The sequence below is a fragment of the Astyanax mexicanus genome, chromosome 4 (assembly GCF_023375975.1).
Source record: "Astyanax mexicanus isolate ESR-SI-001 chromosome 4, AstMex3_surface, whole genome shotgun sequence".
NCBI classification, from domain to species: domain Eukaryota; kingdom Metazoa; phylum Chordata; class Actinopteri; order Characiformes; family Acestrorhamphidae; genus Astyanax; species Astyanax mexicanus.
Genome location: NC_064411.1, coordinates 56,146,155 through 56,168,053, shown reverse-complemented (window position 1 = coordinate 56,168,053; position 21,899 = coordinate 56,146,155). Strand labels below are relative to the sequence as shown.

The window sequence follows — 21,899 nt, the reverse complement described above, 5'->3', positions numbered from 1 at the left end:
TGTCAGTCCTCTTATTCTTCTCTTCTCTGCTGAAACTGAGACTCAGTTCTTAATCATGTTAATCTGAGCTAAAGGCTAAAGCTGCTGTTTCCATGTGGGTCAGCCAGACGTCTTCCTGTAGCAGTCTTTTTATTTGAAGTCTTCTGTGTTTCTTTGTCTTTTTCTAGTTATTATGATGAAGTTTGAATGTGCTGTAAGTGTGTAAATGCTGCAGTAACATCATCTGTTCTAGCTTTACTACAGAGAAAGATTTTGTAAATTAACATTTTAAATCAATTTTCAAAGCTCAGTTTATTTCCTTTACTACTTACCAGCTATAAGCTTTTAACTCATGAACTGCTGGCTAAAAATAAGCTTTTGTGTTTTTTTCTGTTTGTAAATATATATGTATTTTTTTACTATATTAAAATAGCATTTTTCAGTTTTTAGTTCTTTTTTTTAAGTCTGTGGCAGTGTTTTTTCAATCATTTATTGTTATTAACTGGACCTGAAGAGCTAAAATGGAAAAAATAAAGGGAAAAAAAATAGGGCGTTTTTGCACCAGGAGTAAAGCAGCATAAAGTTATCCAAAAGCAGTGTGTAAGACTGGTGGAGGAGAACATGATGCCAAGATGCATGAAAAACTATGATTAAAAACCAGGGTTATTCCACCAAATATTGATTATTTCTGATCTCTTAAAACTTTATGAATATGAACTTGTTTTCTTTACATTATTTGAGGTCTGAAAGTTCTGCATCTTTTTTGTTATTTCAGCCATTTCTCATTTTCTGTAAATAAATGCTCTAAATGAGAATATATTTATTTGTAATTTGGGAGAAATGTTGTCTGTAGTTTATAGAATAAAACAACAATGTTCATTTTACTCAAACATAAATCTATAAATAGCAAAATCATAGAAACTGATTCAGAAACAGAAGTGCTCTCTTCATTTTTTTTCAGTGCTGTATTTTATTGTAATAATAATTATTGTTATTCCTATTATTTTTTTTCTCCCCTTAAATGTGGCATAAGTCAGACTGTAATAGGTATATAGGCATATAAATGTCTATAAAGGGTCCTTTTAACCAGAGTGGTTAAAAGGTACATGTTATGTTCAGGTACATTTCTGGAGTTTTGCTCAGTTTCCTCTGCTGAGAAGAGTTTGTTGAACACGTCCAGGTAGCTGCACCGTTAAAATAGCAATCCGCCAAAGTCAGAGCTCACCTGATTCTTAAAGAGAATGATGAGCAAGTGATTCGCTCATTGGTTTATTGCATGTTAAGTCCAAAATTAACCACATCCATTATTAATTAAGACAATTTACTTTTACGAGATTCGAGCTTCGCAGGTGTACTTTTCCCGTCGTTACGATAGCGAAGACACACTCACACTCCCTAAATCAAGCTGCAGGGTAGATGGTTCACCTGCTTGTCTCTGGTATAAGTAGAGAGTAAGAGCTGAAGTATGCTGCATCTGCGGGAGCACAGTTAAATAAAGGAAATGGATATTTGCATGTTGTTTTTACAGGAAAGCAGCTGTTTCATGCTGTACAGGATGATACGCGTGGTTGAGTGCTGAAGCCAAATATTTTAAGAACTGAATGTTATTAAGTTATTAAATTTAATATTTTTTTCAATTACAATGCTGCTTAAATCATCATATCTGCCTGTAGTGTCCGTTATTTAGAGAGCGGGCACACTACGAGAGCAAACAGGAACTGAAGCTACACCAGACTGCGCTTTTTACTCCATTTTAACTGCAGCTACGCTGTAAGAGCAACAGCAAACACGCTTTTCAGCGCGCTTTTTCGGACAAGGCTGAGCGATTCTCACTTGAGCGGGGCGTGGCAAACCCCCTCATTCACACATTCTCTGTCTACACACCTCAGGGGCGTTACTCACGCTTTAAAAGACAGTCTGGTGGAGCTGATTTCCTATATCGCCCGCACCTGCGCGCAAATTCAGACTCCTATGTCGTCACTCACACTCGCCGAGGCGTCAGCCGAAGGCGTCAGCTGTTGTGTGAAGACCTAACTCGGGTAAAGACCCTCTCGTGTGAAGACCTAACTCGGGTAAAGACCTGCGAATCTACCTGCGCGAGTCCACCGAGCAAGGCCACCGACAAGGCAGCCCGTCCTACTGCCTCACAAAATGTGCTCCCATCACATTCCTGTTATCTCCGGTACGCACAGAAGGCGTAAAAACACACATAGGCGCCAGGACCATACTAACCTGCGTCTTCTTAAGCAAGCCATGCCCACTACTACCTCATTCTCTGTTGGGCTGTGGAACTGCCAGTCGGCGGTTAATAAAGCAGATTTCATCGCCTCTTCTGCAAATCATCTCTCACTACAACTACTGGCTCTGACTGAAACCTGGATTAAACCTGAAAACACTGCTACTCCGGCGGCTCTTTCAAATAATTATTCCTTTACCCATACTTCTCGTCTCTCAGGACGAGGAGGTGGAACTGGCCTATTGCTCGCGAATGGCTTAAAATACACTCCACTATTACCTGCAAACTCATACAACTCGTTCGAGTATCATGCCACACTGGTTAATACTCCATCAAAACTTGCTGTCGTTGTCATCTACCGTCCTCCTGGACAAATGGGCGAATTCACACATGAACTTGACATGCTACTGTCTTCTATCCCCGAGCAAGATGGCCCCATGCTCATTCTAGGGGATATGAACATCCATCATGACAGTACCAGCTTCACAGACTTCTCATCCCTCATGCAGTCTTTCGATCTGGAGCAGGTCCCCAGCCCTCCAACACATAAAGCTGGCAAACATCTAGACCTGATCTTCACTCGTAACTGTGACACCGACTCTTTAACTGTCACTCCTCTACACCTCTCAGACCACTTCTTCATGCAACTCAACGTTCGCATTTCGAAAAAACCCACAGCTACTCCTACTATGGTCTCGTTCCGCCGAAATCTTCGAGATCTCCCAGCAGACCAGTACTCCTCGCTGGTGACTGACAATATGCCTCCATTAGGCTCATTTTCATCACTCAATGTTAATGATGCCACTGATACTCTTTGCTCCACCTAAAGCTCCTGTTTGGACGACCTCTGTCCTCAAACATCTCGAGCCATTAAACCAAGCAAACCGCAGCCATGGCTCAAAAATGACATGCTCAGGGAACTACGCTCCAAACTCAGAGCTGCTGAAAGAAAATGGCAAAAAAAAAAGCAAAACCAGACAGACCTAAAAAACTACCAACTGCTCCTGGCTTCTTTTTCAGCCAGCCTCACTGCTGCTAAAGCTGAATTCTATCACAAAAAAATCAGCTCCCTCACAGACTCCCGGAAACTATTTGCTACATTCAAAACACTACTCAACCCTCCACCTCCTCCTCAGGCTACCTGCCTTACGGCTGAAGCTCTTGCCTCATTCTTTACTGGGAAAGGGGCAGCTATCAGCAGACAGTTTACTGATGCGACATGTAACAGTCCTACATCATGCTCTGCTGCCCGGTATCCCTCTACCGAAGGCGTCGCTTTCTCCTCGTTCGCTCCTCTCACTGAGAACGAGACACTGGCTCTCCTAACGCGTAGCCGTCCTACTACGTGTTCACTTGAACCGATTCCTTCAGACCTTCTGCAAACCATTGCACCTGCAATCATTCCGGCTATTACTCACACGATCAATGCCTCTTTAACATCTGGTGTGTTCCCGACTGCTTTTAAACAAGCACATGTGACACCACTGCTTAAAAAGCCTTCTCTTAACCCCGCCCAGGTTGATAACTACAGACCGGTCTCACTACTGCCTTTTCTTTCTAAAACATTAGAAAGAGCAGCTCTCAATCAAGTCTCTGGCTTCCTCACCCAAAATGACCTCCTGGACCAGAACCAATCTGGTTTCAAGAAAGGGCACTCTACTGAGACGGCTCTGTTGTCTGTGACAGAAGCGTTAAAAACTGCTAGAGCTGCAGGACAGTCCTCAGTGCTCATTCTGCTGGACCTCTCGGCTGCTTTCGACACAGTCAACCATGACTTCCTCCTAACTATACTCTCGAACATGGGGATCTCAGACAATGCGCTGTCATGGTTCAGATCGTACCTCACTGGGCGCTCGTTCAAGGTGTCGTGGCAAGGACGGCTGTCGCCAGCCCACTCGTTACCCACTGGGGTTCCCCAGGGTTCGGTACTGGGACCTCTTCTCTTCTCAATATACACCACCTCTCTAGGTCGGGTTATCCGCTCACATGGTTTTTCCTACCACTGCTTTGCTGACGACACTCAGCTATACCTGTCGTTCTCACCAGATGATCACTCAATCTCTGCACGGATATCACAGTGTCTCTCAGACATATCCGCATGGATGAAGGAACATCACCTCCAACTAAACCTCTCAAAGACTGAACTTCTGGTCATACCAGCAAAACCTTCTATTCAACACAACTTTGCCATAACCATCGACTCTCTCTCTCTCTCACCGACAAAGGTTGCTAGGAACCTGGGTGTTCTGGTTGATGACCAGCTTCTCTTCACGCACCATGTGGCCTCAGTTGCTCGATCCTGCCGCTTTGCGCTTTACAACATCGGAAAAATTCAACCGTTTCTGACGCAACAGGCCACCCAACTCCTGGTACAAGCTGTGGTAATCTCACACCTCGACTACTGCAATGCCGTACTAACTGGCCTCCCGGCCTGTGTAGTAAAACCACTACAGATGATTCAGAATGCAGCAGCACGTCTGGTCTTCAACCAGCCAAAACGGGCACATGTCACCCCGCTGCTCATTGACCTCCACTGGCTATTGGTTGCTGCTCTCATCAAATTCAAAGCGCTTACAATCGCCTACAAGGTGATGACAGTACAGGCTCCTTCCTGCCTGCACTCGCTCCTGAAGGCTTACGCTACCTCCCGGCCGCTGCGCTCCTCCAATGAACGTCGCCTCGCTTTGCCAAACATTCACACAAAGCAATCCAGACTGTTCTCATACAGAGTTCCCCAATGGTGGAACAAACTACCTTCCACTACCAGATCAGGAGAATCTCTCACTATCTTTAATAAACTCCTGAAGACAGAGCTCTTCAAAGAGCACCTACTCTCCTAACACCTCTAACTAACTACCTTCCACTACCAGATCAGGAGAATCTCTCGCTATCTTTAATAAACTCCTGAAGACAGAGCTCTTCAAAGAGCACTTACTCTCCTAACACCTCTAACTAACTACCTTCTACTACCAGATCAGGAGAATCTCTCACTATCTTTAATAAACTCCTGAAGACAGAGCTCTTCAAAGAGCACTTACTCTCCTAACACCTCTAACACACTAACTACTTCTAACCTCATCTCCTTCTTCCTCTTCTCTACTCCTCTATCCCATTATTTCCCTCTGACCTCCTTAAGGCCCTATCTATAGATGCTTTATTTTTAACTTCTATTATTTTTGTACTTAACCTCTTCTATTATTTGCACTTCAATATTGTAAGTCGCTTTGGACAAAAGCGTCTGCCAAATGTAATGTAATGTAATGTAGAGTGGTACATTTATGGCCGTGTGAAAATAGAGTTTTTAAAAATCTTTTTAAATGGCTTAAATAGTTTCATGATTTGTGAAATATTAGCATTGCTAGCATGCTAATTGTTAATTGATTATTTTTATTTATTAATTTATTGTGGCAAACTTTTGACAGACTGTACAGTATATATACCTCAGCAGTGCCATTCTAATCATAAATTTACCTGAGCATTGCTATTCTAATCATAAATTTACCTTAGTAGTGCTATTCTAATGATGAATTTACCTCAGCATTGCTAATCTAATGATATTTTTTTCCTCAGCAGTGCTGTTTCAATTACAATTTACCTCAGTAGTGCTAATCTAATGATACATTTACCTCAGCAGTGCTGGTCTAATGATCTTACCACAGCATTGACCTCAGCAGTGCTATTGTGATCATGAATCTATGTCAGTAATGATGTTCTAATCCTACTTTACCTTAGCAGTGCTATTCTAATGATACATTTACCTCAGCAGTGTTGTTCTAATGTTAAATTTACCTCAGCAGTGCTAATGTAATCATGAATCTACCTTAGCAGTGCTATTCGGACCATACTCAATCATTGTCGGTTTCGTAAAAATGCCCTTTAATTGTAATTATATCATTCATAGAAATTTGTTTTTGGTACATAATCCAATAAAAATAAAAAAATACAGTGACTAGTCAGTCATATGACTGCATAACTTTAGTCATATATTAACTTCACTTGAAACGCACAGCACTGTGTTATAATAACATGTTTTTTATATATATATATATGTTTTTTTTTATATATCTTTTAGGTATTGTGTGCGCCCTGAACATGGGAAAAGATTGGAACGCCTGGCCAAAGGTAAATTTAGACAATATAGTTATTTTTTTTCTTTCACATATATAATTCACTCTAGTAAAATGTCCTGATTTAATATTTTACCCCGTTTTTTTATGCAGGATTTTTTCCTGGAAGTTCTCAAAACTGTGAAGCTTTTCTTCGACACAAGATGACCCTCATATCCCCCTCCATTCTGAAGAAGTACGGCATTCCGTTTGAGAAGGTACGTCATATGCATTACCAGTCAAAGTTTGGATGCTATACAGTGCTATTCTAATCATACATTTACTTCAGTAGTACTACCCAACTTAAAATGCAGAGTTAGCCAGATAGCTACGTTAGCTCAACTAATGTTACTATCCTAGTCCTGTACAGCTCATACCTTTCAGCTGGAAAACAACCAGTTTATGAAGAGGTAGTAGACTGATACGTAGCATCATACATTTACATCAGCAGTGCTAATCTAGTGATGAATTTACCTCAACAGTGCTATTCTAATGATGCATTTATCTCAGCAGTGCTAATCTAATGATAAATTTACCTCAGCATTGCTATTCTAATAAAACTTTACCTCAGCAGTGCTGTTCTAATCATACATTTATTAGCAGTGCTATTCTAATCATACATGTATTTCAGCAGTGCTATTGTAATCATGAATCTACCTCAGTAGTATCAACTAATTAGCTCATCATTAGCTCAACTAATGTTACTATCCTAGTCCTGTATAGCTCATATCTTTCAGCTAGAAAAACAGCCAGTTTGTGAAGAGGTAGTAGACTAATAGGTAGCCTTAAAAATTTACCTCAGCAGTGCTATTCTAATCAAAAAATTATCTCAGCAGTGCTATGCTAATCATGCATTTACCTAATGATAAATGTACCTCAGTATTGCTATTCTAATTTAAATTTACCTCAGCAGTGCAATTCTAGTGATATATTTACCTCAGCAGTGCATAGCATCACTTCACCACTGGTGGAGAAGTGTGGTGTGCAATATGTTGTAAACTGAATGGGCTATTGTTCGGAAAGCGAAAGCCTGTTTTTTCTGACATATATTTTTGGTTGCTATGTATTTTCAGTTGCCAAGTATTCTGTGCATTCCTACTTTTACGGTATGTTGTAATATTGTGCTGTCTGTGTTTCAGATCACTCAGGAGGCGGGAGAGTTTATGATTACGTTCCCGTACGGATACCACGCCGGCTTTAATCACGGATTTAACTGCGCCGAGTCCACCAACTTCGCCACGCGTCGGTGGATCGATTACGGAAAACAAGCCATACTGGTGAGATCATCAAAATCTGCTTAAATTGTAATGCTTCTGTTGGACATCTGATTATACCTTTACCTCAGCAGTGCTGTTCTAATCATAGATTTACCTCAGCTGTGCTGTTCTAATGATAAATTTACCTCAGCAGTGCTGTTCTAATCATAAATTTACCTCAACTGTGCTGTCCTAATGATACATTTACCTCAGCAGTGCTGTCCTAATGATCAATTTACCTCAGCAGTTCTATTCTAATGCTTAATTTACCCCAGCAGTGCTATTCTAATCATACATTTACCTAGAGATATTCTAACCATACATTTACCTTAGCATTGCTATTATTAACAAACATTTACCATAAAAATGTTCTAATGATAAATCTACCTTAGCAGTGATATTCTAATCATACATTTACCTCAGCAGTGCTATTCTAATCATAAATTTACCGCTGTGGTGCTGTTTTTATCCTACATTTACATCAGCAGTGCTATTCTAATCATTAGTTTAGCTGTGCTATTCTAGTCATAAAATTATAATAGCGTTGCCTTTTTAATGATGTTCTAATAATAAATCTACCTTAGCAGAGATATTCTTATCATACATTTACCTTAGCAGTGATATTCTAAGCATATATTTTACTCGCCAGTTCTATTTTAAAGATAAATTTACCTTATCCGTGCTATTCTAATAATACATTTATCTCAGCAGTGCTATTCCAATCATGGATTTACCTCAGCTGTGCTGTTCTTATCATACTTATCTAATTCTAACCTTAAATTCACCTTAGCAGTACATCATAAAAGGTTAATAATACCACTCACAGTGGACATAGACAAGCGTCTGTGGCAGAAATCCAAATTTCACGTCCACATTAAATATAGGGAACCTCGCCGACATGTGGCATAAGTCATGGGACACTGCACTGTATATTTGACATGCATACCTGTGAAAGCATAGTGATGCTTATGTCTGATATAGACCAATTAGTGTCCAAAATGTCAATTTAATTAATTTATAACTCAATTAGTCATCATATTAATTGATCTGTCAAATCTACTGACTGTTTGATCATGTGTCCGCAGTGTTCGTGTAGGAAGGACATGGTGAAGATCTCGATGGACGTGTTCGTGAGGAAGTATCAGCCAGAGCGTTATGATCTGTGGCTGGCAGGAAAAGACAACGCACCCATCGACCACTCAAAACCCACCCCCGAGGCAGCCGAGTTCATGGGGGGTAAAGCCGGGGAGTTCGGCCCCCAGGAGCCGGAGCTCCAGAGGAACGAGCAACATAAGAAAAGGTTCATTTTTTAATTAATGAACGTTTATTTATGATATATGTTCACACTTATTCTAAACACACTGAGATTGCAATCGTACCGTGTTTCACGAGTATCAATACTGTGTGTTCTGTATTCTGTAGCGGCGTGGCTAAGCAGCGAATCGGAACGAAGCGACACCGTGTGTGTTTAGAGGTTCCTGAGGACGTTCTTCCTCCTGATGAAGAGGTGGATTATGGGAAAAAGGGCCGACTATCTCAGCGGGCAGGACTCTGCAGAGAAGATACAGGTACTGGAGATTACAGTGCTGGTGATTCTGTATCTACTGTAACTGTAGATTAATTACAGAGCAGTACGGGTACAACAGATTACAGTGCTGGTGATTCTGTATCTACTGTAACTGTAGATTAATTACAGAGCAGTACGGGTACAACAGATTACAGTGCTGGTGATTCTGTATCTACTGTAACTGTAGATTAATTATATAACAGTACTGTAATGTAAAATTGTTTTATTTTATTGTTTCAGATTGTCGTCACCAGTCGTCTCTGAAAACTCCAGATGGCAGTAAGTGCGCTGTGTTGGGGAACCGAGCAAAAAGCATAAGTTGCATTAAATCAGACAGTGCTGTGCTAAGCTCCGCCCCCTCTTCAGTCTGTTCTCAGGCTCTCAGGAAGAACCCCCTCTCCATCGCAGCGGTGCCCACCGCCCTGCACTGCATCTCTGCCCTGCCCTGGACCTCCTCCAAGCCAGGGGTGGCCAGCCTGCTGTTCCACAGGACGCTGAGCCCCTCCGACGCTCTGCAGGTCCACAGCTACGCCGCCAAGATGACCGTCTGTACGCCTCAGACCCCCAGAGTAGAGGACCTGAAACGCGAGCCGGAACCAGACACCGGACCGGACCACCTCAAACCCGGCGTAGAGACACAAACACCAGACCTGGACCAGGTCAGTAATAGAGCTGCTGCATGAGTAGCAGGTTCCCCATTAGATCATGTCCAGTATAGGGCAAATATAATATGGTATAAGGTAGTATAGAATAGTATGCTGAAGAATGATGTAATATACGGTAGTATAGCATAGTACAGTATAGTATAGATAAGTATAGGGAAGTTGTAAAAAGAATAGGACAGTAAAGTATAGCTTGGGGTATAATAATATAAGGTAGTATATGTTAATATAAGGGAATATAGAATAGCATAGAGTAGTATAGATGAGTATATGGTAGAATAGGGAAGTTGTAAATTGAATATGATAATATAAGGTAGCATGAAGTAGTGTTGGGGAGTATAGGATAGTATAGGATGTGTAGGATAGTAAAAGGTTATAAATAAATTTCACCCTATAGGAATTAGAGGGTGATATAGAGGTGTATAGGAGGGTCTAGGGTAGTATAGGATAGTATAGTGTAGTATAGGAGAGCACAGTATAGTTTAGATGAGTATTGGAAAGTACTAAAGGGAATAGGATAGTATAGGATAGCTAGGGGGGGGTACAGGAGGTAGTATATGTTAGTATAAGGGAATATAAGATAGCTTAGGGTAGTATAGAGTGATGTAGGACAGAATAGAGTACTATAAATGAGTACATAGTAGTCTAGGGGAGTAGTAAATTGAAAAGGATATTATAAGGTAGCATGGAGTAGTGGTGTATATAATTGTATAGGGCAGTATAGAATAGCATAGTGTAGTATGGGGAGTGCGGAGTATTGTATAGTATATAAGCGTGTATATGTTAGTATACAGGAGTATAGGATACTGTAGAGGAATAATATAGGGTATTATGAGGAGTATAGTATAGGGTAGTATGGGGGAGTTAAGTAAGGTTTTGTATAGTTGGTATAGGGTGATGTAGGATGGCATATACGATAGATAGTGTAGTTTAGTAAGCTATAGATGAGTATAGGGTGGCATGAAGGAGTATGAGGTACAATATGGTAGTATATGGGAGTTAAGTGCTTCATAGGTAGTAAAGGATAGTATATGGTGGTGTAGGGTGTTATGGATAGTATATGGGAGTATAGGGGAGCATTGGATAGCATATGGTAGTGTAGGAGATTATGGATCATATAGGATGTTATAGGGAATATAGGATAGCATAATAGCATAATGTAGTTGAGGATAGTATAGATGTGTATAGAATAGTATGGGGGAGTATTAAGGTAGTATAGTATAGTATAGTATAGTTTTTCTTAGCTTGTCTTTTGTCCATTCAAGGTTATTTTATGCACTTCTTTCTAATCTGCCAAAACCAACTTTTTAACAATTTTAATGTGATTTTATTTCCAGTTGGAGATTAGCAGCGCTGATAAGGAGAACCTGAGTATGAAGAGGAAGCTGCAGCCCGTCAGTACCGTCCTCCCGCTGCACCCTCTGCTAAAAGAAAGCTCCAGTGATGAAGGTGAGAACTCATCTCCATCACCATCTATTGCGGTGTGGTGCCGGTGCCTGTCTTCCTCCCTCAGTAACCTGTATCTCTGTGTGTATTTCTGTGTGTTTAGAGCTACAGGAGGAGCATGAGGAACTGCTGGAGCTGGAGGAGGTGGAGGAGGAGCTCGAGGAGCTAGAGGAGGTGGATGAGGTGGGAGTGGACTCTCAGGAGTCGGACCCCTGGGCTCGGCTGCTGGCCCCGGTTTGGCAGGACAGGCCGCGGAGCTTCAAGGCTGAGAGGGATTTTAACCGGCGGATGGGTCTGCAGCCCCCGTACTGCGCCGTGTGCAGCCTGTTCCATACATACGAACCGGTATGAATTAATCCCACCTCACCTTAATCCACCACTCCACCACCACGGTCAGCTACTGGACTGTTGATCATGCATTTCTGCGTTTGTGTATTTGTGCACAGAGTGAGCTGGTCAGTCTGACGCAGGGCAGCGCAGCGTCTGAGGAGCAGCTGAAGACGAAGCCGTTAATCCCGGAGATGTGCTTCACCACCAGCTCAGAGGGGTCGCTCTCCACCCCGCACCTGGAGCCAGACGGAACCAGCCGGCTGGTCAGCTGCTCCAAATGCAGCGTTCGTGTTCACACCAGTGAGTGTAGACCTTGTACACCTTACGATGTAGGGTACGCGTCTATGATGTAGGGTATGCGTCTTACGATGTAGGGTACGCATCTTAAGGTGTGGGGTACGTGTCTTACGATGTAGGGTTCATGTCTACGATGTAGTGTTGGCATCTACAATGTTGGATACACGTCGACAATGTTGGATACACGTCGACGATGTAGGGTACACACCTTACGATGTAGGGTACGCATCTATGATGTAGGGAATATGTCTTACGATGTTGGGTACACGTCTTACGATGTAGGGTACGCGTCTTGCGATGTAGGGTACGTGTCTTGCGATGTAGGGTACGCGTCTACAAGGTAGGATACGCTGCTACAATGTAGGGTACATGTGTATAGTGTATGGTACATTTAGGTTCTACAATGTAGGGTACGTGTCTATGATGTAGGGTACCCATTTTACGATGTTGGGTACGCATCTTACGATGTAGGGTGTATGTCTTACGATGTAGGGTACGCGACTGTTATGTAGGGTACACGTCTAAATTGGGGGGTAGCTGCTACAATGTAGGGTACATTTAGGTTCTACAATGTAGGGTACACGTCTATGATGTAGGGTACACATTTTATGATGTAGGGTACACATTTTACAGTGTAGGGTACGCATCTTACGATGAAGGGTATGCGTCTTTAATGTGGGGTAAGCTGCTACAATGTAGGGTACGCATCTTAAGGTAGAGTATGCGTCTTACTATGTTGGGTACATTCCTTACGAGGTAGGGTAAGCTGCTACAATGTATGGTACCTGTGTGCAGTGTAGGGTACATTTAGGGTCTACAATGTAGGGTACGCACCTTTTGATGTAGGGTACACATCTACACTTTTGCAGGATTTTTGCAGGATTCACGTCTACTTTGTAGTGTGCATGTTATCGATGTAGTATTTGCTTTTACAATGTAGGGTTTGCATCTACAATTTAGGGTTCGCGTTTGCAATGTACTGTTTGCATCTTACGATAGTGTTTGCATCTACAATGTAGCATTTGTGTATACGATAAAGGGTACACGTCTACAATGAACGGTATGCTTTTACAATGTAGTATTCGCGTCTACGATGTTGTGTTCATGTCTATGATGTAGGATCTGTGGCTAAAATGTCGGTTACGTGTCTGTGGCGGACGTTACGCGAGTTTGACGCAACTTTATTTCACTAATGCTTGTTTTGTCTGTTCTCAGGTTGTTACGGGGTGCCCAGGGACACCAACTTAGAAGGTTGGCGGTGTGCACGCTGTGAGGCTAACGCTATTACTCAGGTGAGCTATAATCAGATTTTGTTTTTGGGCTGCAAGGAACTCCAGCTCATTTACGGGAACAATAACGTTATTTTATTTACTATTCGTTGCCAAGATAGCAATGAACGTCTGACTGTTGGCCTCTGTCTAGGTTTTATTCAGTCAGTGGAGCTCCTGTGTTTTCTGTTACCAAGATAAACAAGATAAAACTCCAGAAATGTACCTGAACACACCTCATTTCCAGAACACCACGCCCATCAGTGTAGATATATTCAGAAGCTCTGCTGCTGTTTAAACCAGACAGGATCATTTTAGAGGAAATAAGAAGCGTTTCTAGTCTCTGTTATTAGAGAGCGTTTTTCCGGCGCTGTAGACTGGCGGGTCAGTTGGCAGTGCCAGCCTGGCAGCACTGAGCTTTAGAAACCAGCGGGAAGAAACTCAACAGCCGGAGAAATTTAAGGAAAGAACGTAGCAGCAGAAATCTGTGTGTGTGTGTTCTATATGTAAACACTGTGTAAACAGGGCAGAAGAAACTGAGAGTACTGGGTGGGGTGGTGTTTAGAAATATACCTTTTATACGTAGTGAAATATATGTACTAGTTCATCTAAAAAAATTACAATATCATCGAAAAGTTACTATATTACAGTAATAATTCAGTTCAAAATGTGAAACTCAAATATTATATAGATGTATTAAACACAGAGTGATCTATTTTAAGAGTTTATTTATTTTATATATTTTATGATTATGAAGCTTACAGACAATAAAAACTCAAAAATCAGTGTCTCAGAAAATTAGAATATTAGAATATTATATAATAAGACCAATTGGTACTTTTGGCTGTAGTGTTGGCAGTGTGCCAAGTCCTGCTGGAAAATGAAATCCTCATCTCCATAAACCTGATCATCACTGATTGGTGGAAACTTCACACTAGACCTCGAGCAGTTTGGACTGTGTGTCTCTCCACTCTTCCTCCAGACTCTGATCCCTTCATTTCCTTTAAATTAAATGTAAAATTCAGTTAAAAAATCAGTAAAACTCAGTGTAGTTTTGTTTTCCCACACTTTTATGGAGATGTGGATTTCATTTTCCAGCAGGACTTGGCACACTGCCCACAAACTGCCAAAAGTACCAATTGATCTTATATAATATTCAAATTGTCTGATAAACCTATTTTGGTTTTTTTTTATTGGCTGTAAGCTTCATAATCATCAACGATAAAATAAATAAATGCTTAATGTGTTTAATACATCTATATTATATAAGAGTTTCACATTTTCAACTGAATTAATGAAATAAAGCAACTTATCAATGATATTCTGATTATTTGAGATTCACTTATTATTTATTTTATTTATGTTTATATCTTATTCTAAAGTTGCTTAAGATTTGGTATATAAAGAGAGAGAGAGAGACAGTGTTGTTTTTATCGTATTTTACCACTAGAGCGCACCATTACACCAGGATATGATTATTGAATCTGTTCACAGTCCTTTAGAATTTAGGAGGAATTCGTGTTCAAGATGTCCTTGTCTAAATAAACAACGAAATATAATTTACTAGCAGAAAATATAGTGGAGTAAAACAGTAGGCCCAGGAGTAATAGGGCAGAAATACTAATAATATATGCTTATGTGTAGTAAGTGAGGGTTTGCTCTTGGGTTTTTTGGGCTCATTCTGTTGAAAGAAACTATATTACTGTTGTTTTCCTTCTCTTTGCAGGATTGCTGTTTATGTTTTTTAAGAGGAGGAGCCCTGCAGAGAACCAGCGATAATCAGTGAGTAAAACACACACACACACACACACACACATTGTAAATGAAGTCCTGATGCCGATACGATATGATTGTAATATTAAGAGCAATTTCCGTCACTGATATAATGGTAATTTGACTGCATAATAATATAATTACATAGTTGTAAAGAGTAATGAACATTTAATTAGTACAGTGTTTTTTTTTGTTTGTTTTTAAAGTCAGCTTTCTGGCCAATTACATTAAAGTGTATTTCTCTCCAACAAAAACATAATGGGACTAGGGGTGGGCGATATGGCTCTCAAAAAATATCACGATATTTCAGGGTATTTTTGCGATAACGATATACTTGGCGATATAGGAAAACAGAAAAATTATTTATTGATTTCAAGAATATAGTATAACAGTATAATCATAAGCCTTCAGCCGCTCTGCTCCCCAACTCTGGAACTCTTTACCACCTCATATCAGACAAATTAACTCACTCTCACAATTCAAATCCACACTCGAACTCGCCTTTAAACTTGCCTATTCCATTGTTTTATCTTTTTTACCTGTTTTTAATGTTGTGTATTTTGTGTGTTTTATTTAATGCTTATTTTGCACTTTGTAAGGTGTCCTTGAGTGACAGAAAGGCGCCTGAAATAAAATGTATTATTATTATTATTATTCTTATTATGATTATTATTATAATGTGGCAAAATAATATAGCATAAAATAATAAAAGAATATTTAGTGCATGCATATAAACTGCAAACTAAAACAATTCTGCAAAAAATACACTTAGCTTCACAGTAAATAGATTACTTTCAGAACAGAACATCCCTATTATCACGATATGGATTTTTAATATCATGCTATTTCTGTGTCACGATGTATTGTATATGATATAATATTGCCCACCCCTAAATGGGACATAGTTAACGTGCACAAGTCTGTATATCGAATGATTGAATTGATAATGTAATTATAGTGAGAAGTCTAGACATGGGAAAGACAAAAAAGCAAATACAAAACTTCAAATACAATACTGTTTTTACAGTATAATTTTGGTCACAAAGTATTTGATTTGTCCCACGTAGCTTGTTTTAACACTGTAAACACACAGACTACAGTCCGATATAGTCACCTCTGAATGGAGAAAGAGCTAGCGCTTAGCATGGTTAGTGGCTAATGCTAATGCTGCTCCAGCAGTGCTAGCCAGGGTTAGTTAGCAGCAGGCTACAGGCTGATAATACTCACTTCTAAACGACGAAAGAGCTAATGCTTAGTGCTTAGCACAATAAGCTGCTAATACTAATGCACAAGTCTGTATATCGAATGATTGAATTGATAATGTAATTATAGTGAGAAGTCTAGACATGGGAAAGACAAAAAAGCAAATACAAAACTTCAAATACAATACTGTTTTTACAGTATAATTTTGGTCACAAAGTATTTGATTCAGTTATCTTTTTTTGTATTGTAATTGTATTGTATTATTTATATTATTACCAACATCAATATGCTACTTAGATTCACAGTTAGGTGTTAGTCACAGTTGCTATTTAAATAAACAGATATGTATAAATATGTGTGTGTGTGTGTGTGTGTGTGTGTGTGTGTGTGTGTAGGTGGGTACATGTAATGTGTGCAGTAGCAGTTTTGGAGGTGAGGTTTGTGAACATCGCTGATCGAAGACCAGTTGATCTCAATGGGATTCCACTGCCCAGATTCAAACTGGTGAGTCTCAGAATACTAAAGTCAAATAAACACAATGAGAGTGTCTACCTGTAATTAACTCTATATAACATTAGAATACTAAACCCTAATGAACATATAGAATAAAGTCAGTGATCAGTGAGATTAGAGTGTCTACCTGTAAAACTAACTAACTCTATATAACATTAGAAAACTAAACCCAAATAAAGATTAATAAAGTCAGTGATCAGTGAGACTGTCTACCTGTAATTACCTCTATATAACATTAGAATACTAAACTCAAATAAACACAATGAGAGTGTCTACCTGTAATTAACTCTATATAACATTAGAATACTAAACCCTAATGAACATATAGAATAAAGTCAGTGATCCGTGAGAATGTCTACCTGTAATTAACTCTATATAACATTAGAATACTAAACCCTAATGAACATATAGAATAAAGTCAGTGATCAGTGAGATTAGAGTGTCTACCTGTAATTAACTCTATATAACATTAGAATACTAAACCTTAATGAACATATAGAATAAAGTCAGTGATCCGTGAGAATGTCTACCTGTAATTAACTCTATATAACATTAGAATACTAAACCCTAATGAACATATAGAATAAAGTCAGTGATCAGTGAGATTAGAGTGTCTACCTGTAATTAACTCTATATAACATTAGAATATTAAACCCTAATGAACATATAGAATAAAGTCAGTGATCAGTGAGAGTGTCTACCTGTAATTAACTCTATATAACATTAGAATACTAAACCCTAATGAACATATTGAATAAAGTCAGTGATCCGTAAGAATGTCTACCTGTAATTAACTCTATATAACATTAGAATACTAAACCCTAATGAACATATTGAATAAAGTCAGTGATCAGTGAGATTAGAGTGTCTACCTGTAAAACTAACTAACTCTATATAACATTAGAATACTAAACCCAAATAAAGATTAATAAAGTCAGTGATCAGTGAGAGTGTCTACCTGTAATTAACTCTATATAACATTAGAATATTAAACCCTAATGAACATATAGAATAAAGTCAGTGTTCAGTGAGTGTCTACCTGTAATTACCTCTATATAACATTAGAATGCTAAACCCAAATAAACATAAAGAATAAAGTCAGTGTTCAGTGATATTAGTGTATCTACCTGTAATTAACTCTATATAACTCTATATAATCTGTATAGATATATAGATGAACGTATTTCTCTCTCTCTGTATATATGTAGAAGTGTCAGTACTGCAGGAAGAGGATGAAGAAGGCGTCGGGATGCTGTGTTCAGTGTTCGTACGGACGGTGCTCGTCTTCGTTTCACGCTACTTGTGCTCAGGCTGCAGGTGTGCACATGCACCCGGACGACTGGCCCTTCTCCGTCTTCTTCACCTGCTGGAGACACAAAGGAGGGACACACGCTGAGGTACGGACAAGATAACACTGATCCACCTGCCTGCTCACCTGAGATCCCAACACCTGGACATTTATATCATTGTAACTTTCTGTAATTTACGCACTATAAGGCGCACTGGATTGTGAGGCGCATTATGTGACACTAGTAAGGAACAGGAGTGCCGCCATGTTTTCCTTCTAATTCAGCCTGTAAAGCTAAGCTAATTAAACAAAACTGTAATTCTTAAGAAAAACACCATTTTATTTTAAAGTTAAACGAGATTTCTCTCCTGAAAACTGTTTATTTGGGTGAGTAAAGTTCTTCAGTTTATTTACAGTAAGCTTAGATTTCCAAATTTCTCCAGCACTAAAGCTGGAGCATTAGCATGCCACCTAATTGCGTTAGACTGAGGACTATAAGCCAGGGTGATATCAGCTAGCGGTTTGTCCCACGTAGCTTGTTTTAACACTGTAAACACACAGACTACAGTCCGATATAGTCACCTCTGAATGGAGAAAGAGCTAGCGCTTAGCATGGTTAGTGGCTAATGCTAATGCTGCTCCAGCAGTGCTAGCCAGGGTTAGTTAGCAGCAGGCTACAGGCTGATAATACTCACTTCTAAACGACGAAAGAGCTAATGCTAAGCTGCTAATACTAATGCTAATGCTGCTCCAACCTTAGTGCTGTAGAAACTTCACTGAAACTCTTGTATAAAGCTGTACTTAAGTGGAGTGGATTTACTGCTCCTTAATACCTGACTGATAAAATTCATACATAAGTCAATTTCTGGTAACATTAAAGGATTTTTAAGGATTTTAAATGCACCTTATAGTGCATAAAAATATGTTGACGCACTCAGCTGGACTTTCTTTCTTTTGCTTTAGAACAGGGGTGTCCAAACTACGGAGGTATTTTAGAAATAGAATGAAAGTTGGCCCGCTGTTAAGCAGGTTTTTATAATGTGAGGTTTAAAGTTTGAACGCTAGATGTCAGAAACGGACCCAAGAGTCTAAAAGCGGAGAGGGTGCGCATTTCTAGTGCAGAAAAACGGGCCAAAGAGTCTAAAAGCAGAGAGAGTGCGCATTTCTAGCGCAGAAAAACGGGCCAAAGAGTCTAAAAGCAGAGAGAGTGCGCATTTCTAGCGCAGAAAAACGGGCCAAAGAGTCTAAAAGCAGAGAGAGTGCGCATTTCTAGCGCAGAAAAACGGGCCAAAGAGTCTAAAAGCAGAGAGAGTGCGCATTTCTAGCGCAGAAAAACGGGCCAAAGAGTCTAAAAGCAGAGAGAGTGCGCATTTCTAGCGCAGAAAAACGGGGCAAAAGAGGCTAAAAGCAGAGAGAGTGCGCATTTCTAGCGCAGAAAAATGGGGCAAAAGAGTCTAAAAGCAGAGAGAGTGCGCATTTCTAGCGCAAAAAAACGGGGCAAAGAGTCTAAAAGCGGAGAGAGTGCGCATTTCTAGCGCAGAAAAACGGCCAAAGAGTCTAAAAGCGGAGAGGGTGCGCATTTCTAGTGCAGAAAAACGGCCAAAGAGTCTAAAAGCGGAGAGAGTGCGCATTTCTAGCGCAAAAAATGGGGCAAAGAGTCTAAAAGCGGAGAGAGTGCGCATTTCTAGCGCAGAAAAACGGCCAAAGAGTCTAAAAGCGGAGAGGGTGCGCATTTCTAGTGCAGAAAAACGGGCCAAAGAGTCTAAAAGCAGAGAGAGTGCACATTTCTAGCGCAGAAAAACGGGACAAAAGAGGCTAAAAGCAGAGAGAGTGCGCATTTCTAGCGCAGAAAAACGGGGTAAAAGAGTCTAAAAGCAGAGAGAGTGCGCATTTCTAGTGCGCGAAAAACGGCCAAAGAGTCTAAAAGCGGAGAGAGTGCGCATTTCTAGTGCGCGAAAAACGGCCAAAGAGTCTAAAAGCGGAGAGAGTGCACATTTCTAGCGCAGAAAAATGGGGCAAAAGAGTCTAAAAGCGGAGAGGGTGCGCATTTCTAGCGCAGAAAAACGGGGCAAAGAGTCTAAAAGCGGAGAGAGTGCGCATTTCTAGTGCGCGAAAAACGGCCAAAGAGTCTAAAAGCGGAGAGAGTGCATTTCTAGCGCAGAAAAATGGGGCAAAAGAGTCTAAAAGCAGAGAGAGTGCGCATTTCTAGCACAGAAAAACGGGCCAAAGAGTCTAAAAGCGGAGAGGGTGCACATTTCTAGCGCAGAAAAATGGGGCAAAAGAGTCTAAAAGCAGAGAGGGTGCGCATTTCTAGCGCAGAAAAATGGGGCAAAAGAGTCTAAAAGCAGAGAGGGTGCGCATTTCTAGCGCAGAAAAACGGCCAAAGAGTCTAAAAGCGGAGAGGAGTCTAAAAGCGGAGAGAGTGCGCATTTCTAGCGCAGAAAAACAGGCCAAAGAGTCTAAAAGCGGAGAGAGTGCACATTTCTAGAGCAGAAAAATGGGGTAAAAGAGTCTAAAAGCAGAGAGAGTGCGCATTTCTAGCGCAGAAAAACGGGGCAAAGAGTCTTAAAGCGGAGAGAGTGCGCATTTCTAGCGCAGAAAAAACGGGGCAAAAGAGGCTAAAAGCAGAGAGAGTGCGCATTTCTAGCGCAGAAAAATGGGGCAAAAGAGTCTAAAAGCAGAGAGAGTGCGCATTTCTAGTGCGCGAAAAACGGCCAAAGAGTCTAAAAGCAGAGAGAGTGTGCGCATTTCTAGCGCAGAAAAACAGCCAAAGAGTCTAAAAGCAGAGAGAGTGTGCATTTCTAGCGCAGAAAAACGGGCCAAAGACTCTAAAAGCAGAGAGAGTGCGCGTTTCTAGCGCAGAATAACGGGGCAAAAGAGGCTAAAAGCAGAGAGAGTGCGCATTTCTAGCGCAGAAAAACGGGGCAAAAGAGTCTAAAAGCAGAGAGGGTGCGCATTTCTAGCGCAGAAAAACGGCCAAAGAGTCTAAAAGCGGAGAGGAGTCTAAAAGCGGAGAGAGTGCGCATTTCTAGCGCAGAAAAACAGGCCAAAGAGTCTAAAAGCGGAGAGAGTGCGCATTTCTAGCGCAGAAAAAAACGGGCCAAAGAGTCTAAAAGCGGAGAGGGTGCGCATTTTTCTAGCGCAGAAAAACGGTGCAAAGAGTCTAAAAGCGGAGAGAGTGCGCATTTCTAGTGCAGAAAAATGGGGCAAAAGAGTCTAAAAGCAGAGAGGGTGCGCATTTCTAGTGCGCGAAAAACGGCCAAAGAGTCTAAAAGCAGAGAGAGTGTGCGCATTTCTAGCGCAGAAAAACAGCCAAAGAGTCTAAAAGCAGAGAGAGTGTGCATTTCTAGCGCAGAAAAACGGGCCAAAGACTCTAAAAGCAGAGAGAGTGCGCATTTCTAGCGCAGAAAAACGGGGCAAAAGAGGCTAAAAGCAGAGAGAGTGCGCATTTCTAGCACAGAAAAACGGGCCAAAGAGTCTAAAAGTTGCCGTAATTAAGGAGTTTAATATTAAGAGACATCATGAAATGAAACATCAATTTGAAAAATCTTAGTTTACACAACACTGTCAAAGATAAAGATAGTAAGTCAAGTAAAATGGTGTGTAAATGAAATAATCAGGAAAATGTATTATTTAAAGTGGTATATTTCATTATTTGTTTTATTACAGAGTCTGTGGTCCGTGACTTCAAATATATTTCTCCTTCTGGCCCCCAACAAAAAAAGTTTGGACACCCCTGCTGTAAAATGTATAATCATTGAAACACTGTTAAATAGTAAATGTGCGTTGATGTTTTCCATTGCCAACACTGACCAATCGTTACAGCCCTGAGGTCCAGTAATATGGGAGTGTGGAATATGTGAGCTGAGTCATCAGACACTCAGCTTTTCTGGGCAGTAATGATGTAATGATGTCCTTCAGTGGTGGAAAACATAATAATAATGCTAAGCGCTGAAGATGACCACAGGTCTAGCT

General features: G+C 40.5%; 1 protein-coding gene across 1 annotated transcript in view; it reads left to right on the top strand.

Annotated features, from left to right (window-relative positions):
- The window catches only part of kdm4ab (lysine (K)-specific demethylase 4A, genome duplicate b), a 42,151-nt gene that overhangs the window by 6,715 nt on the left and 13,537 nt on the right, over positions 1 to 21,899 (top strand). The window contains exons 6-19 of the mRNA XM_049476625.1: positions 6,288 to 6,337; positions 6,436 to 6,539; positions 7,461 to 7,598; positions 8,663 to 8,877; positions 9,000 to 9,145; positions 9,385 to 9,423; positions 9,511 to 9,803; positions 11,144 to 11,255; positions 11,356 to 11,597; positions 11,699 to 11,882; positions 13,095 to 13,171; positions 14,874 to 14,929; positions 16,519 to 16,627; positions 17,845 to 18,033. Of these exons, the coding sequence (XP_049332582.1) occupies positions 6,288 to 6,337; positions 6,436 to 6,539; positions 7,461 to 7,598; positions 8,663 to 8,877; positions 9,000 to 9,145; positions 9,385 to 9,423; positions 9,511 to 9,803; positions 11,144 to 11,255; positions 11,356 to 11,597; positions 11,699 to 11,882; positions 13,095 to 13,171; positions 14,874 to 14,929; positions 16,519 to 16,627; positions 17,845 to 18,033 (1,954 nt within the window). The remainder of the gene's footprint in view (positions 1 to 6,287; positions 6,338 to 6,435; positions 6,540 to 7,460; positions 7,599 to 8,662; positions 8,878 to 8,999; positions 9,146 to 9,384; positions 9,424 to 9,510; positions 9,804 to 11,143; positions 11,256 to 11,355; positions 11,598 to 11,698; positions 11,883 to 13,094; positions 13,172 to 14,873; positions 14,930 to 16,518; positions 16,628 to 17,844; positions 18,034 to 21,899) is intronic.